This window comes from Piliocolobus tephrosceles, chromosome 9 (genome assembly GCF_002776525.5).
Source record: "Piliocolobus tephrosceles isolate RC106 chromosome 9, ASM277652v3, whole genome shotgun sequence".
Lineage (NCBI taxonomy): Eukaryota > Metazoa > Chordata > Mammalia > Primates > Cercopithecidae > Piliocolobus > Piliocolobus tephrosceles.
The window spans coordinates 405,844-424,479 of NC_045442.1; the positions used below are offsets into that span (position 1 = coordinate 405,844).

At 46.9% G+C, this 18,636-nt stretch overlaps 1 protein-coding gene across 1 annotated transcript; it reads right to left on the bottom strand.

Annotated features, from left to right (window-relative positions):
* Positions 1 to 7,166: 7,166 nt before the first annotated feature.
* Positions 7,167 to 17,445, bottom strand: LOC111522057 (cytochrome P450 2E1). The gene is made up of 9 exons (XM_026448245.1): positions 17,241 to 17,445; positions 16,187 to 16,346; positions 14,365 to 14,514; positions 13,820 to 13,980; positions 13,245 to 13,421; positions 12,220 to 12,361; positions 9,003 to 9,190; positions 8,368 to 8,509; positions 7,167 to 7,485 (listed from the first exon to the last, which is right to left on the bottom strand). The coding sequence occupies exons 1-9, from the start codon at positions 17,415 to 17,417 to the stop codon at positions 7,301 to 7,303; spliced, it is 1,482 nt and encodes a 493-aa protein (XP_026304030.1). The 5' UTR covers positions 17,418 to 17,445; the 3' UTR covers positions 7,167 to 7,300.
* Positions 17,446 to 18,636: the final 1,191 nt, after the last annotated feature.

The window sequence follows — 18,636 nt, forward strand, 5'->3', positions numbered from 1 at the left end:
AGATGGAACTTAATGAGAGGTGTTTGGACCATGGGGACAGATCCCTCATGAATAGATTAATGTCCTCCCTTGGGATGGGTGAGTTCTCACTCATTAGTTCTCATAAGAACTTCTTGTTAAAAGAAAACAAAACCTGGCACCTCCCTCCCCTTCTGTTGCTTCCTCTCTTGCCATGTGATCTCTGCACACAGCAGCTCCCCCTTCATTTTCCACTATATGTGGAAGCAGCCTGAAGCCCTCATGAGAAACAGATGCTAGTGCCTTGCTTCTTGTATAGCCTAAAGAACCACGAGCCAAATAAACTTATTTTTCTTTTTATAAATTGCCCAGCCTCAGGTATTCCTTTATAGCAACACTAAACAGACTAAGTAAGATACCTTCAAATTACACAATTGTGACATGATCCTGGCTTGGCTCTCTGCCACAACCTTCACCCCACACTCCCAGACCTAAAAGGAAACCTGGTAGAGGTTACTACTACCCATCCCTTTTTTAACATTTAATGAAGATTATTGCATTCACAAAGAGGCAATTGTCCTTGAGGAGAGAACAGCCCACTTCCCAGTGCCTCTCCTATTTCCCTACTGCAGCTTTCCACCATGAATTCCTGTCCTGAGTATTTGACCGTGGCCACCACAACCACCCGCTTTGTGTTAAGGACTGAGTATTTATGTCGCTCCTCAAATGCATATGTTGATGCCCTAACCCCCAGTGTGGTAATATTTCGAGGTATGGGATTAGATTAAGTCACAAGGGTGGGACCCTCATGATATCAGTGGCCTTATAAAAGCAGGAAAATCTTCCCACCTCTCCTGACCTTACCCACATGCATGAACCAAGGAAGTGCAATCTGAGGACATGATAGGAATGCAACCATCTGCAAACAAGGAAGAGAGCCCTCACCAGGAACCAAATCAGCCAGCTCCTGATCTTGGACTTTTCAGATTCTGGAACTGTGAGAAGTACATTTCTGTTGTTAAAGCCATCCAGTCTATGATAGTATAGCATCTCAAGTAGACTAAGACAAATTGTGTTACCAGGAATGTGGTACTGCTGTGACAATATCTAAATATGTGGAAATGGCTTTGGAACTGGGTAATAGGTAAGTAGAGACTGAAAGTTTTAAGGTTCCTGCTAGAAATACGAATGTTAAAGGCCCATTTAGATAAACTGAAAGTCAAACCTGAAGAAAAGGTACTTTAACCAGACACAGGAAGAGTGTGTCCAGTGTGATGAGTGTACACCATATTATAGAGGAATGTAAACAAGAAAATTAGTTCCTTGATTGGGGAATACATGGCTCTTAATAACAGCATGGTAAGTTTCCTGATTACATTGAACAATTCAGACATACCAAGAAAAGCCAAGAGTACAAAATCAAGTTATACTGTGAGAAAACATTGCTTTTTCTAGACCTTAAAAATAAACATTTCAGTGTCAGGTCATAACAGCAGAATTATAATCAGAGAAAAAGTTACAGGAGTTGACAAAATGATGGAAGGAGACAGTTATCATCATAGTCAAGGGAAAAAACATACCTTTTCTTTTTTTTTTTTTTATTATACTTTAAGTTCTAGGGTACATGTGCATAACGTGCAGGTTTGTTACATATGTATACATGTGCCATGTTGGTGTGCTGCACCCATCAACTCGTCAGCACCCACCAATTCATCATTTATATCAAGTATAACTCCCCAATGCAATCCCTCCCCCCTCCCCCCTCCCCATGATAGGCCCCATTGTGTGATGTTCCCCTTCCCGAGTCCAAGTGAGCTCATTGTTCAGTTCCCACCTATGAGTGAGAACATGCGGTGTTTGGTTTTCTCTTCTTGTGATAGTTTGCTAAGAATGATGGTTTCCAGCTGCATCCATGTCCCTACAAAGGACGCAAACTCATTCTTTTTTATGGCTGCATAGTATTCCATGGTGTATATGTGCCACATTTTCTTAATCCAGTCTGTCACTGATGGACATTTGGGTTGATTCCAAGTCTTTGCTATTGTGAATAGTGCCGCAATAAACATACGTGTGCATGTGTCTTTGTAGTAGCATAATTTATAATCCTTTGGGTATATACCCAGTAGTGGGATGGCTGGGTCATATGGTACATCTAGTTCTAGATCCTTGAGGAATTGCCATACTGTTTTCCATAATGGTTGAACTAGTTTACAATCCCACCAACAGTGTAAAAGTGTTCCTATTTCTCCACATCCTCTCCAACACCTGTTGTTTCCTGATTTTTTAATGATTGCCATTCTAACTGGTGTGAGATGGTATCTCATTGTGGTTTTGATTTGCATTTCTCTGATGGCGAGTGATGATGAGCATTTTTTCATGTGTCTGTTGGCTGTATGAATGTCTTCTTTTGAGAAATGTCTGTTCATATCCTTTGCCCACTTTTTGATGGGGTTGTTTGTTTTTTTTCTTGTATATTTGTTTGAGTTCTTTGTAGATTCTGGATATTAGCCCTTTGTCAGATGAGTAGATTGCAAAAATTTTCTCCCATTCTGTAGGTTGCCTGTTCACTCTGATGGTAGTTTCTTTTGCTGTGCAGAAGCTCTTTAGTTTAATTAGATCCCATTTGTCAATTTTGGCTTTTGCTGCCGTTGCTTTTGGTGTTTTAGACATGAAGTCCTTGCCCATGCCTATGTCCTGAATGGTACTACCTAGATTTTCTTCTAGGGTTTTTATGGTATTAGGTCTAACATTTAAGTCTCTAATCCATCTTGAATTAATCTTCATATAAGGAGTAAGGAAAGGATCCAGTTTCAGCTTTCTACTTATGGCTAGCCAATTTTCCCAGCACCATTTATTAAATAGGGAATCCTTTCCCCATTTCTTGTTTTTGTCAGGTTTGTCAAAGATCAGATGGTTGTAGATGTGTGGCATTATTTCTGAGGGCTCCGTTCTGTTCCATTGGTCTATATCTCTGTTTTGGTACCAGTACCATGCTGTTTTGGTTACTGTAGCCTTGTAGTATAGTTTGAAGTCAGGTAGCGTGACGCCTCCGGCTTTGTCCTTTTGACTTAGGATTGTCTTGGCAATGCGGGCTCTTTTTTGGTTCCATATGAACTTTAAAGCAGTTTTTTCCAATTCGGTGAAGAAACTCATTGGTAGCTTGATGGGGATGGCATTGAATCTATAAATAACCTTGGGCAGTATGGCCATTTTCACGATATTGATTCTTCCTATCCATGAGCATGGTATGTTCTTCCATTTGTTTGTGTCCTCTTTGATTTCACTGAGCAGTGGTTTGTAGTTCTCCTTGAAGAGGTCCTTTACATCCCTTGTAAGTTGGATTCCTAGGTATTTTATTCTCTTTGAAGCAATTGTGAATGGAAGTTCATTCCTGATTTGGCTCTCTGCTTGTCTGTTACTGGTGTATAAGAATGCTTGTGATTTTTGCACATTAATTTTGTATCCTGAGACTTTGCTGAAGTTGCTTATCAGCTTAAGAAGATTTTGGGCTGAGACGATGGGGTTTTCTAAATATACAATCATGTCATTTGCAAACAGGGACAATTTGACTTCTTCTTTTCCTAACTGAATACCCTTGATTTCTTTCTCTTGCCTGATTGCCCTAGCCAGAACTTCCAACACTATGTTGAATAGGAGTGGTGAGAGAGGGCATCCCTGTCTTGTGCCAGTTTTCAAAGGGAATGCTTCCAGTTTTTGCCCATTCAGTATGATATTAGCTGTGGGTTTGTCATAAATAGCTCTTACTATTTTGAGGTACGTTCCATCAATACTGAATTTGTTGAGCGTTTTTAGCATGAAGGGCTGTTGAATTTTGTCAAAAGCCTTTTCTGCATCTATTGAGATAATCATGTGGTTCTTGTCTTTGGTTCTGTTTATATGCTGGATTACGTTTATTGATTTGCGAATGTTGAACCAGCCTTGCATCCCAGGGATGAAGCCCACTTGATCATGGTGGATAAGCTTGTTGATGTGCTGCTGAATCCGGTTTGCCAGTATTTTATTGAGGATTTTTGCATCGATGTTCATCAGGGAGATTGGTCTAAAATTCTCTTTTTTTGTTGTGTCTCTGCCAGGCTTTGGTATCAGGATGATGTTGGCCTCATAAAATGAGTTAGGGAGGATTCCCTCTTGGAAAAAAACATACCTTTTCAAAGGGATAAAGAACAGAAGGCAATAAGTATGGCCTGCAAAATGGAATTCAGTAAGGTACCACAGAGGTTGAACTCCTGGGATATTAATCTGAGATGTTTCAAGAAGACACGGATTTCACAATTAAAAATGAAAACCTTTTGCAGTTTCATTAAGAGCAAAAGAATACTTTAAGAAAACCAGTAGTAGGCTGGGCGTGGTGGCTCACGCCTGTAATCCCAACACTTTGGGAGGCTGAGTTGGACGAATCACGAGGTCAAGAGATCAAGACCATCCTGGCCAACATGGTGAAACCCTGTCTCTACTAAAATACAAAAATTAGCTGGACGTGGTGGCGCTTGCCTGTAGTCCCAGCTGCTCGGGAGGCTGAGGCAGGAGAATCGCTTGAATCTGGGAAGTGGAGGCTGCAGTGAGCCGAGATCTCGCCACTGCACTCCAGCTTGGTGACAGAGCAAGACTCTGTCAAAGAAAGAGGAGAGGAGAGGAGAGAGAAAGAAAACCAGTAGTAATCATAGTCTATCCCTTTGGTTCTGTAGCTTCTTCCCAATGTCAAACTAGTTGATCATAAATATCAACCAATCTTTAGTGGTGATTTGTGAGATTTTTGGTACACCCATCTCCTGAGCAGTATACACTGAACTCAATTTGCAGTCTTTTATCCCTCACCCCCTTCCCACCCTTTCCTGTGAGTTCCCAAAGTCCATGGTATGTCCCCAAAGTCCATTCTTATGCCTTTGCATTCTCATAGCTTAGCTCCTACTCATGAGTGAGAACATACGATGTTTGATTTTCCATTCCTGAGTTATTTCATTTAGAATAATAGTCTCCAATCCTATCCAGGTTGCTGTGAATACCATTAACTCATTATTTTTTATGGCTGAGTAGTAGTCCATCATATATATATACTACAGTTTCTTTATCCACTCATTGAATCATGGACATTTGGGTTGGTTCCACATTTTTGCAGTTGTGAATGTGCTGCTATAAACATGCATGAGCAAGTTTTTTTTTGATCACCACTAAAGAATTTACTTATGTAGCCAGATACCTACTACCTGTTCCCCAAGAACCTATGGAGAAGAAAAAATTTAAAAAATAAAGAATAAAAAACAATAACAGCAGGAACATTATTTGATAATCTTCCTAGCTCTGATTATAATAATCAGTGCTCTCCAAATGTTTTTACAATCAAGAAACAAATACAGAATGATAATATTTATACACTGAAAAAAAAAATCAACCAATCTGCCAAGGGAAGGATACCAAACCTTTTGATAAAGTCAGCTTCCTGAATTGCTCACCCAAATGTGTATGGGATGAGGTTCTAATATTACTTTGGATTCTTCCCATATATCTAGTTGACATAGTCAGCAATTGTTTCAGTTAGTGAGAGTGGCTATACTCTGCACGGTAGACCTTAAAGGATGTTTGATTTGAGTAGTGAAAGTTTCTAACAAAAGAGGAAGCTTGAACATCTTTACATTAATGCAAAACAAAAACAAATCTTAGTCAATGCAAAAGAGTCAAATGAAGTCTTGGTGCACCATCTTGGGAAAGCTGTCTACTTCCTGATGCCATCTGTTTCTAAGAAAGATTTCCCTTGGATATTCTCAATTTTAAGTCACCTATAGGTTGACAAGTCCAAGAAACCAAGGGAGCTCTCTTTAGTCCAGAAACGTGAACTCAAGGCTGAAGACACTGAAGCTTTACTGCAGTGTTGAGTAGTAAGAAGATCCTGGTATGGTTTTTTTCAGTGAGACTCAAGGGCAGTTTTCCTCTAGTGTCATCTGCAAAAGACCCAATCTTTAGGTTCCAGGTGATGGAAGATCTGAATATTATCAACTGGTGGTTCATAGAAAGCCTACTTCAACTGGTGGACATGTACATTTGCAAAATGCATCAAGGCCTTGCATTATTGAGTCACATCAGCGCTAACAAGTACAGGGGATACACAATGTTGTATTATCAAAGGAATAGATACTACAGTAATTATTTCATAAGGGGTTAGTTTGTGTTTTCCCATAGAGGTTAATCTAATTACCATTTAGGCTAGTGGTAAAAACTTTTGACCAAAATAAACCACTTGACTCTGTTAGTTTAACTAATTTTAGCTTCAAGATACCATTTGTCCATTCAATCTCTCCAGAATTGTGAGGATGATAGTGCAATTGGGTTTGAAAAATCTTATTTATTAACTTATCCTATAAAGTGAATCCAACAACTTTCTCCAAACCTGAATTTGTGGCTGTAATCATGGTTTATGTGGAATATTTTGGGTCAACAGTGTCCTTCTTGGGCACCATTCTCCTCAGCAGTGCATGCTCTGCACGGCAAATGTCACATACAGGTCAATGTGCATCCTGACATTAGGAAAGGATTACTGGTAGGGTTTTGGGACTCGAACTGGCTTCCCTGCTCCTCAACTTGCAGACGGCCTATTGTGAGACTTCACCTTGTGATCGTGTGAGTCAATTCTCCTAATAAACTCCCCTTCTTATATACATCTATCCTATTGTCTCTGTCCCTTTAGAGAAATCTAATACAAATTCCCCACCTCAATATGTTTCTGAAACTGAAGTGATGTGATGCTAGATTGAAGAGCTTTTCAATAATATGAAAGTTATGTTACAACTTAATATTAAAGTAAACATATATTTAAAACCTCTCTCTGGCTGGGCATGGTGGCTCACACCTGTAATCCCAGCACTTCGGGAGACTGAGGTAGGTAGATCACCTAAGGTCAGGGGTTCAAGACCAGCCTGACCAACATGGTAAAACCCTGTCTCTACTAAAAATACAAAAAATTAGCTGGCATGGTGGTGGGTGCCTGTAATCCCAGCTATTCAGGAGGCTGAGGCAGGAGAATCACTTGAACCCAGGACGCAGAGGTTGCGGTGAGCCAAGATCACACCACTGCACCTCATCCTGGTCAACAAGAGCGAAACTCTCAAAGGAAAAAAAACCTCTCTCTGTGAGAATCACTTCAACAATTAAGGTATTCCATGACTTCACGTGTAGTTAAAATAATCATGTGATGATTTATTTATATTCTGGGAAAATATTTATTTTAAAATATTCATATGCAAAGAAAGTAATCGGTTTGAGGAAGCCAGACCTCAAACCATTTGAAAACTTGTTTGAAAGCAGGGGATTCAGGGGGTCCTCCTCACACTCATGAACGGGGAATGACACAGAGTTTGTAATGTGGTGGGATACAGCCAAACCCAATATTTGCAGGACTGAGGTCGATATCCTTTGGGTCAACGAGAGGCTTCAAATTAAAATGCTGCAAAATGGCAGCCAAAAATAGAAACAACTCCATGCGAGCCAGGCCTTCTCCAGCACACACTCGTTTTCCTAGAAGTAACAATGGTATTGATGAGACACTGAGGGAGTTTCAGAGACACGACGCTGTCAACAGTGAGACTAGGGGAAGCGGGGAGGAGGAGGCTGTGGGCAAATGGCCATCACAAGGCAGGACTCACCCCTCTCTGTCTATTAAAAGAAGCACAAAATGTACTTGAGTGGAAGAATACCAGCGACACTGACTAATTCAGGGACCAGCCTTCATCAACCTCAATTATCCAGTGCTCAACTACAAAAACCAGTGTTAAGTTGGGAAGACTGTGTCTGCCTAGTAAAGAAGGCACCCCCAGTGCTCACCAGTTATGCCTACAGGAGGGAAGTAGGGCCCTGTTAGAAGCTGGGGCTCCAACATTGGGTGTGAAAAGTATGGAGTTGGTTGTGTGATCTTCCCACAACAATCCCTAAGATGAGGCCCTGGGAAGGAGGACAAGTGCCTCAAAGAGAGTCACTGAGTCACATCCCAGGAAGGCTTTGATGCTTCCTGTGATGATTCTAGGTAACCAAAGGTTAGGTTTTGTTTAGTAGCTCTGGTTTACAATTAGGGAGAATTGGATAATATGGCTTTGAGAGCTTTTTACTAAGTCTTGTTAAAATAGAAACAGAATTTAGCAATGAATGATGTAAAATATCTAGTCTTTGGGGAAAAAAAATCCACCTACAACACTTCATTCCCAGGATTGCTGCTGAAAGATGTTATGTAACTTCCCTGAACAGGGAAGAGTACATGTGGGTCATGTTGTCAATAGAAACAGGGCACACAGTGACGTTCCGGGTGTCAGTGGGTGCCTGGGACAAGGGCAGAGCACACGTGGAGTGGGCATGAGGACTGTGGGCTGCTCCTCTAGGGAAGGTACTGCCTCTGATCTTTCTCACCTGCGGAAAATGGCTTGAAATAGTCACTGTACTTGAACTTCCCATTTTCATCCAGGAAGTGTTCTGGCTTAAACTTTTCTGGATCAGGAAATTCTTGGTTGTCATACAAAACAGAGTCCAGCGTTGGCACTACAACCGTGCCCTAGAAGAAACAAAAACTGTCTCAGTGAGTCATGTTAACAAAATGTGGGCTTTCACCTGGAAACCCCCAGTGAAGAATGTTGTTTTGAATATTATGCTATAGAAGATAGTATATTTTCAACTGAGGGAGTTGTTTAGTGAAGGATTCGATAGAAAGCAGTCAGGGGTCAGGTCTAAATGAAGATGAAAGCCCTAATCTCACAGGATTAACCCCAGAACTGGTTGTGATTGTTCCTGGCATTAGAATTCACTACAGTCCCAGGCATTAACTGCTGAGGCACTTTTCCAGATTTCCTCCACCTTTCTGGTCACCAGGCCAATCTGAGCACTCCTGGGGAAGCAGCACTCAACAGGGTGGGAGTGGGGGGCAGCCTCTCCACTCGGTGACTCCTGTCAAAGGGAAGGGTCTTGGGGCCCCCATCTTGCTCCCTGGCATGAAGGCGATTAGCTGATAAGATGGTGTTCATGCTGTGTGCTCTAGGCTCACGCTGGACCTTGGGGATGATGTATCCTCTGAAAATGGTGTCTCGGGTTGTTTCATGGGGCAGGTTGGAGGGCAGGAGGGTGATGAACCGCTGAATCTCATGCACCACAGCATCCATGTAGGGCATCTCTTGCCTATCCTTGATGGCGGGGATTCGGCTTGGCCCAATCACCCTGTCAATTTCTTCATGGAGCTTCTCTGCCAGGATATGAATGGGACAAATTTAAGGGATTGGTTCATGGCCAGTTGGACATCCACCCATCATCCACCCATCTATTCAATCACCCTTTATCCATCCGCCCACCTACACATCCATCCACCCCTCCATCCATCCACCACCCACCCACCCACCCAACCATCCACCCACCCACCCAGCCAGCCATCTACCCTCCCATTCACCCACCCACCCATCCATCCAACCACCCATCCATCCACCCTCCCATACACTCACCCACCCATTCACCCTCCCATCCACCCATCCACCCATTTATCCACCCTCCCATCCATCCATCCACCCAACCACCCATCCACCCACCCACTCACCCACCCATCCATCCATCTATCCAACCACCCATCCATCCATCCAACCACCCACCCATCCACCCATCCATTGACCCATCCATCCATCCACCCACCCATCCATCCAACCATCCATCCATCCATCCATCCATCCATCCATCCATCCATCCATCCGTCTGTCCACCCCCATCCATCCACTCCCCTACCCAGCCAGAAGATGTTTATGGAGCATCCTAAGCAGTGCTTAAGTTTCCCTAGGTCCTTTGCATTACTGGAAAATTCTCCAAAAACTTAGTGAGAGTTAAGCTCTATGAGGTTATTTACAGGATGTTTTGGCATCCATTATCTTAGTTGATGATGGCTTATTCAGTTCTCTTCATGCAATGAGTAGAAGATAATGAAAGTGTTTTGGAAATTTCTTCTGGGAGGGTAATCTTTGCATTGATAATTACTCCAGGCTTGTTTACTGAATGCTTCTGAGTATGAAGGGAATTTACAGAGCAGAATCAGACATGCAGGGTCTACTTCTTGAAGTCTGAAAGTCTCTGTCTTTCTGACAGAGGTCACAGCTGCCTTGGGCAAGTTGCTTAGCCTTCCCGTATTTGGAGTTTCCCATGGAATGTCATCATATGTTGAGTGAAAAAAAAACAAGCTGCAAAATGTTATGTACAGTACCCAGGTGAAATATTAAACACATACAGCAATAATATGAATATTGTGCTGATAATTAATAACTGTTAAAGGTGCAAAGCCACACAGCAATTCTGGAGCCATCTCTGGGGAGAGAGGTGGGGAGATGTGAGGAGGTGGACTTTGGCTGGCTCTGTAACACATTTTCTTTTGAAGAGTTCTGACGTAAGTATTGCAAAATGTTAATAAATGTTAAATTTGGCAATGGATATATGCATGTCAATCATATTTATTTTCCTTTTGTCTATATTGGAACCTCCTCATAAATAATAATTTAAAACATTTTTTGAGTCCATGGTTCCCCTAGTGCAGAGTAGTTGAAAGTTCTCTTATAATTGCTGCAGATCCATGCAAGGATTCCTTCCTAAACTTTTGGCTCCTTGACCCTTCATATTTCCATGTGATTGAAAAAGCAAAGGCCAGGGATGGGGCATGGTGGCTACACCTGTAACCCCAGCACTTCTGGGAGGCCAAGACAGGAGGATCACTTGAGCCCAGGAGTTCAAGACCAGCCGACGAAACACAGTAACAACCTGTCTCTATAATTTTTTTTTTTTTTTTTTGAGACAGATTCTTGCTCTGTTGCCAGACTTGAGTGCAGTGGGGCACGATCTCCGATCAGTGCACCCTGTGCCTCTGGGGTTCAAGTGATTCTCCTGCCTCAGCCTCCCAAGTAGCTGGGACTACAGGCACATGCAACAACACCCAGCTATTTTTTTGTATTTTAGGAGAGACGGGGTTTCACCATGTTGGCCAGGCTGGTCTCGAACTTCTGACCTCGTGATCACCTGCCTTTGCCTCCCGAAGTGCCAGGATTACAGGCATGAGCCACCGTGCCCAGGCAAAATATTTTTTCTTTTACATTTTAATCAGCTGGGTGTGGTGGTGCACACCTGTGGCCCAGTTACTTGGGCGGCTGAGGTAGGAGGATCAATTGAGCCCAAGAGGTAGAAGCTACAGTGAGCCATGACTGCATCACTGCACAGCCTGGGCAGCAGAGTGAGGCCCTGTCCCCTCAAAAAAGAGGAAGAGGAAGAAGAAGAAGAAGAAGAGGAGGAGGAAGAGGAAGAGGAAGAGGAAAATAACAAGAAAAGCCAGGGTCTGACCCTGGGTCCATCACATGTCGACTTTCTTGGGGGAAATAACTTCATAGCCTATAATTCCTGCTTTCAGGAACTGATGAGCCTTAAGACCACAAGTGACCATTAGCAGCAGCTTTCTGAGGAGGGCGGCGCACACCACTCCGGCTGTGAACTGCCTCGGGCAGAGGCTGCCCAGCCCTGTGTCCAGCCCAGTGAGAGGCAGGGGCTCTGGGCCCCCGGGCACTCTCCAGCCAGGCTGCAGCTCCCTTTCCTCCCCTTTACTTGGAGCCAGCCCTGACTGGCCTGTTTGCACGCGGGTGCCCTCACATCACCTCTACTTGGCCCAGATGGGTGCTTCTCAGGGCACGACCCTCTGCCCACCTAGGCCCAGACCCCTCACACCTCCTCCAGGCACAGAGTCCCAACTGCCCCAGGTGCCGCTGGGAGGAGCCCTGTGGAAGGAATGACGAGGGTCCAGGGCAGCTGTAGCTGCTTCTCCCTGGACTTCCCTCCTCACATCTGCATTTGAGGAAGACACCCCAGCAAGGACCCTCTCCTCCAGCTCCAACCTCCCCAGCTGCTCTGCCTAGAAGACCAGATCTTACTCGGGGGAACTGGGACATTATCTTCTCTGTCATAAATAAGTTATTTATGGAGCAGAATGCAGACCCTGCCACCTCTCCACTCTGGTGTTAGGATGTTTTCTGCAACCAGGGGCTTCTTCGTGGGGTATGGACCAACCAGTGTGCAAGAGTACCAGGTGTCCAGCACAGACAATAACATCTCCCCTCAAAGCAGCGCATCCAGCCATCTCACCACATCACCGTGAGGGTTAACAAGCAGCTTCAAACAGAAAGCTGCAGCCTAAAACGTGCAAGGCTGGCCATCCAGGGAGATGCATCTGCACGCACGGTGTCCCTCCAGTCACTTGCCTACCTTCGATCTCAGGGTATTTCATGAGAATCAGGAGCCCATATCTCAGAGTGGTGCTGGTGGTCTCTGTCCCCGCAAAGAACAGGTCGGCCACTGTCACGGTGATACCATCCATTGTGTACAAGGGCTCTGCACTGTGCTTTTCCTGTGATGCCAGGGACAGATAGGAGAAGGAGCTGCTTGTCTCCTTTCAGCACAGAACCAGCCAGCTCCCAGCTCCACAGGGACACAGGAGACAGTGTCCAAGAGGCTCTCCCAGTGGAACTGTGACTTGGAGCTGTGACAGACAGGGTCTCCACCGCACAGCCATGGAAACTGAGGCTCCCTGGAAACCTGCTGAGGTCAGGAAAGGGCTCTGTCTCCCTCAACAGCATGAGGGCCACCCTGGGAGAGGCGACATCCCCCTGACCTTGGTCATAGCTCAGGCAGGAGCTAAACGACTCCTGCTGACCCCTCCTGCTACAGGGCTAGTGTCTGCTGCCATGAGGGGCCAAACTGGTGGAGGAGATGCTCAGACAGCCCCAGGAAATCAGTGTGGGTTCCACATGTTGTTCTTGAGCCACAAGCCAGAGGAAAGGACAAGATAAGGACACAAGAAGCTTCTCCAAGCTGGGAAGGAGGCAGGGGATCAGGGTCCTGAGCGGCTGCAGGTGGATGAAGTTGGGGAGGGCTGGAAGTCTTGCACCTGTGCACAGTTGGGGAGTACATGCCCACAAGGAAGGCCGAGGGCTTCTCCTCAGACAAAATGCAATTCTCAAAGTCTGTGGACTAGAAGGCATTGAGCAGCGGGACCTGGAGAGGGCTAAGGGGCCCACCCACACCACCCCAAAGCCCCAGGCCAGCTTGGCAGCCAGACAGGATGACTTGCGTCCAGTGGTCATGCTGAAGCCAAGAGTGCGTGTGTGAAAGTAAAAGCGTGCTGCGCTGGAAGGCCTGGACACCAGCGAGTGCAGGTCACACTGTAAATCTGAAATCGTGCGCTCCCTGCCCACCCTGGAGAGCCCACATCATGGGAGGGTCAAGCCTACCTTCTCCATTTCCACAAGCAGGCAGTCAGTGAGATCCTGGGGGCAGTTGGGGTCCAGAGATTGAAGGTGCTCCTTCACCCTTTCAGACACATACTCCTTTATTTCAGCCACATTTTTCATGACTTTTCTATGGCTTCCAGGCAAGAAGTGTAGTAAGCTGGGGAAATTATTGTAAAGCTAGAGAGGGAAAAAAGTATTTTACTATTTTCTTCTGGATGCAACATAATTCTGTGTGTTGGACCAACAACACATTCTCCAAACCGGAATTTGTGGCTGTAGTCATTGTTTATTCAGAATATTTTGGGTCAACAGTGTCCTTCCTGGGCACCATTCTCCTCAGCAGTGCGCACTCTGCACGGCAAATGTGCACACACAGGTCAATACGCATCCTGACGTTATGAAACGGGGTGCGTAGGGCCCCAGAGATGTCTCTGGGAGTAATATTTAGGATGTCTACTCAAACACCCTTTGAAGCTATGTTCTTTTCCTGTCTATCACATATAACCTGAATTTTCCTTCTTTTTCTAATGTAAACTATACAGTTGATGATTGATGAAAGAGGAAAGTGGCTTCACCTGGAGCCAGGGAGTGCTGAGCAGTTGGAAGTTCTCATTAAACAAATACATCAGCCTCAGAAACTTCTCATCGTTGTAGTCAAAATGCTTGCGGAAGAGGATGTCGGCTATGACGTTGCAGGGCGCGCAGCTGATGAGGAAGGTGGGATCGAAAGGCTGGCCTGGAAAACAGGCAGTCGGAGTAATCAGAAGATGGACACGAGGAGACTCCTCCACCGGCTCAGTCACCCGCTGAGGTTCACCAAGGCCGGTGAGAAGGTGCCCTGATAACTGGCGATTTACAAAAGATAGTGAATGTCTGAATCTGTTTGAGTTTCCTTTGCTTTTCGACAGTATTTAGGATACAAGCCATGTGTTTAATAGCCACCCTTGCTCCCTGAAGTGTGTAGCTGGAAACTAGAGTTGTAAAACACAGTATCTGTGGACTCACGGGACCCTCTCCTTGTCCGTAGGTCCCTGTGGTTCAGATGCAGTCTAGGAGTCCCAACCAGGGCTCCCTGCTCCCCTGGTCTGCATGAGGACTGGGCCCTGCAGCAGATACGCACCTTGGGTCTTCCTGAGCGCTTCCAGCAGGAAGTGGGCCTCCCTCTGGATCCGGCTTTCGTTGCCCTGTTTCCCCATCCCATAGTTCCGGAGGGTGGTCAGGGAAAACCGCCGGATGTCCTTCCAGGTAGGTCCATTATTGAAAGTAATTCCTAAGGCAGAGGGGACAGGAGAGGGTTATTCCAAGTACCCATTTTGGGGAGAAACGAGCTAAAGAGGGCCTGGGAGAGCACAGCAGGGTTTGCAGGGGTGTAAACAAGTGACAGAGGGGACAGAGGGACAGAGAGACAGAGGCATGTCCCAGCCTGGGAGCTGCCAGCACCGGCCACTGGTCAGGTTTTGGGGAGGAGCCTTTCTGGGGCCCTCACAGTCTGCACTGCGGTTTCTTCATCACATGTAGCCTCTCCTGGGTGCTTTTCTTCATGCGGTCAATTTGCCTTCTTTCTTTTTCCTTTCTGCTGAGTCTTCCCCATGCTACATAAAACCACATATGGCCTCTCCAAGAACACTTCCCACCTCTTTCCCTTTCTATATAAGGGAATAAATATTCACTTATTCCCACCCTTATCTCAACGAACTATAAACCTTTTTATTTTCTCCCAGATAGGAACCTTGAAATTATCCCTGTTCCCCTGCACACTCCCAGCCATAGCTCATTTACACCTCAGGGGCCCCTTCCCCCTCTCTCCCTGGCTCTCTGTCTTCCTCTTATCCATCATCACTTCCTCCATAAATACATTTTGGGTACCTCCCACATATAAGACATTCTGCCAGCTCTGGGCATTCTGCAGTAAACAAGGGTCATGTCCTACGCAACTTCATTAGCTGATTGATCACTGACCACTCCTAGGAGGCACCTGCAGGGCGCTCAGAAAGTGCCTGGCAAAGCTGTGCTCACGTGCTCCAGAAGCAAGGCTGTCCGGCCTGAGAGGGGCGGGGCCGCATGAGATGAGGTGGGTAGGGCAGGGGTGCAGCTGGACTGACGGTTTCTTTTCATAGAGGCTTCCATGTGGGACACTATGTTATTTCTAATCTAGTTTGAAACCGCAGGCCAGGGAGGGAGGAAGGAGAAAGCAGCAGCAGGCCGGGTCTGCAAGCAGGAAGAGGGGAGCCGGCCGGCAGCCCCGCCTTGCTGGGGTCTGAAGCCAGGAGGCTGGGAGAATGCTCAGATAAAGACGAGCCAGACCTCCAGACCCCAACCTTCCTCTCCCTGGAGAGGGAACAGGCGGCTTTCTGGATTTGCTGAACTCGGGGCTCTGGAGACAGGAAATGTGGAGGAGACGGCAGAGGTGAGGCTGGGAGATGGAATTTCAGTGGGTCTCTTCCCCCTTCCCGGTCTCAGGACATCCCCCCAGCGGGACGTCAGAGGCTCCCTCTCTGGAGGTCACCAGCTGCGCTGAGCAAAGCCCGAGGCGAGCAGTGTCCGCAGCTTCCGACGCCTCAGCGTGGGTGAGGGGACCTCGGTGGACGAAGCCACCAGTGCCCAGGCGGGTGAACAGGAGGGGAAAGCGCTCCCGGGAGGAGCCTGCGGGCCCAGAGGCGGAGCGGGGCGGGTGGGGGAGGCGACTCCTGCTCAGAAGCAGCCCCGCCCATCCCTGTGAACTCGCCCCGTCGCTGAGAGGCCCGACTCCTGGGCGACTCCGGGCGCCTCGCGCCGCAGGCAACGCGCGGGGTTCATCGTCCGAATCCTGATTTCATCCTTCGGATGCTGTTACTATAATTACTGTTTGTTTAGTATTTGGCCGTCGCCAACGTGGCCAGCGCCCGTAACTGTCCCGGGGCGTGGTATGTGCCCCCCGCCCCGTGCCAGGGACGCGGACTCACCCCTGTCCCTGTGCTCGTGGAACGTGGGGATGTCGCCTCTGCCCGAGAACTCGTCCTTGTAGTCCAGCAGCACTTCCCTCACCGCCTTGTAGCCGTGCACAACCACCACGCGCCGCGAGCCCACGTACAGCGTGAACACTGGCCCGAAGCGCTGGGCCAGCTGCGGAGACCCGAGGCTGAAAGTCAGGCCCGCGGCCCGGCGAGGAGGTGCGGGGCTCTAAGCCACACCCCTGCCAGGCGGGTATTGCTGTTGCTCTAGAGAACCCAGAGGGATGTGGGGAAAGGCTGCCTTTGTCCAGCCCCAGGTCGGGGAGACCCTCCCCACAAGAGGCTGCTGCGTCTGCAGGGCGCGCGGGGGTCTCCAGCTGCCCCGCACCCCACCCGCCTGGATTCGGGCAACTCCGCAGACTCCGGCTCAAGTCCCTTCCCTAAGGCGCGCCCACCAACCACCCCGTTGCCCGCTTCCGGAGTCGAGGTTCTGGACCCGGTTCTGGCGCGGGAGCCCGAGCTTGAGCCAGTGCCTCCTGCCCGCCGCCAGCCCGCGCCCCGCAGAGCGCGCGCCCAAGAGCGCGAACACCAGCGCCTGCTCCATGCTGAGGGCGTTCTTTATCAGTTCATTTAACGTTTAGATTTGTTGGTCCCTTCAGTGTTCACAACAGTCGTAGGCGGCAGGTATTGGTGCCACACGGGCTGGCCCAACACTTCACGTTTCAACTCCTGCTTTGGCAAACACAGGCTGACGCTCAGCGGGTGCGCATCTGGCCGCCAGCGCGGTTATCCCGGCCTGGCAGCAGCCCGGCCTCGCCGGCCTCCCCATCATCAGCCCCAGGACGAGGCACCGGCGGGGGCCTCCAGGGCCTGGCACACGGGCTCCGGGCTCCAGTTCCACCGCAAGCGACACATTTTGAGTGTCGCTCCAGGATGCTGTCAATTCCGTTAACTCACAACAGGCTGGTATTGAACAACCACAATTTGTCTGCAAAGCAGTTGAATACACACATACCAGATCCAATTCCTGAGTTATTCTCCCTAAAATCAACACTATTTCTCTTACCTGAGTGAAGGACTTGGGAATATTCTTCAATTCCAACTGGAAGAGGTTCCCGATGATGGGAAGTGGGAAAGGGCCTGGGGGCAGATTCCAGCTGCTGTGCACCTGCCTCCAGATGGACACCAGCAGAAGGACAGCCACCCACACCAACAGGGCCACGGTGATTCCCAGGGCAGACATGGTGCCGCTGGGGTCCCGCTGCCAGCCTGGGAGGACAATCCTGTGGAAACGCAAGGCTTTTTATAATGTGTTTTGAGAAGGTGGGTGACCCACCAACCAATGCCTTCTTCCTTCTCATGTAGCCCAGATTATTAGTTTATTATTAGCTGCTGTTGGCCATCGTTTCGAAGGCTGATTCCCGCAGTGGTGGCCCCCAGGGTTTCCAGTCAGTGACCTGGTGAGGGTGAAGCTGGGCCATGTCAACACCCTGGTTGCCAGCACCTGTCACTGTGCCAGCAAACACATCCAGGGACATGTTGCCAACCCATAGTTAAGAACGTGGGGTGAGGGACTGTCCTGCCCTTTGGCATTGGTTGGACAAAGGGGAACTCCAGCTGTATTGCCATGAATTTGTTTGGAGTAGGGTTTAATGTAATACAACATCAGCCACATGCTAACCCCTCTAGACAGGGTACCAGCCCTCTTGGTGCAACAGCCTCTTAATGTCTGATGAGGAGGTTTGTCTGAGTAGCCCTCAGTAGTATCTGAATCACCACCTGCCACATGAGTGGGGCCAGAAGGAAAATTCAACATTGGAATTCTATTCCACTTTCTCAAATTAACTGGAAAATTCCATGAAAGAAAGAGTCGACCAATTCTGAGAAAGTTAATCTCTGTTTTTATTTTTTAAAGGTGTTTATATTCTGGCTGTAGAAAACTACGGAAAAGTTATTCTTTGGAATTATTCCACATTTAAGTTCTTAAAAAATTACATTAGGGTTTCATTGGATTTGTTTTATGTTAGGGTAAATTTGGAAGACGATTTTAAGGATATCTTGTCTTTGTTGATCCCGGGACACAGTAGAGCTCCACATTGACTAGTTTCTTCTTTCATGTATTAATTATTTTCTTCATACAGGCCCTCTTCCACCTTCTATGAATATAGTCTGCAGGTAATTTGTGGAGCTTTTTGTGTGTGTGTGGTTAGAATGAAGAGAATATTTTTCATTCTGTCTTCTAACTGGCAATATATAGAAGTTCTTAATTCATAGATTGCAATTTTGTGCTTTTATATAAGCAATGAATATGTATAATAGAAAATATGATGAGAAATGAAGAAAATAAAAGTCATTTACAATCCAACCAAATGACTTGCAGATTTTGAGTTATGCCATTCTATACTTGTATGTATTCAAAAATGAGACTCCATACTATATATTGCATTTCAACCCAGTTTTTC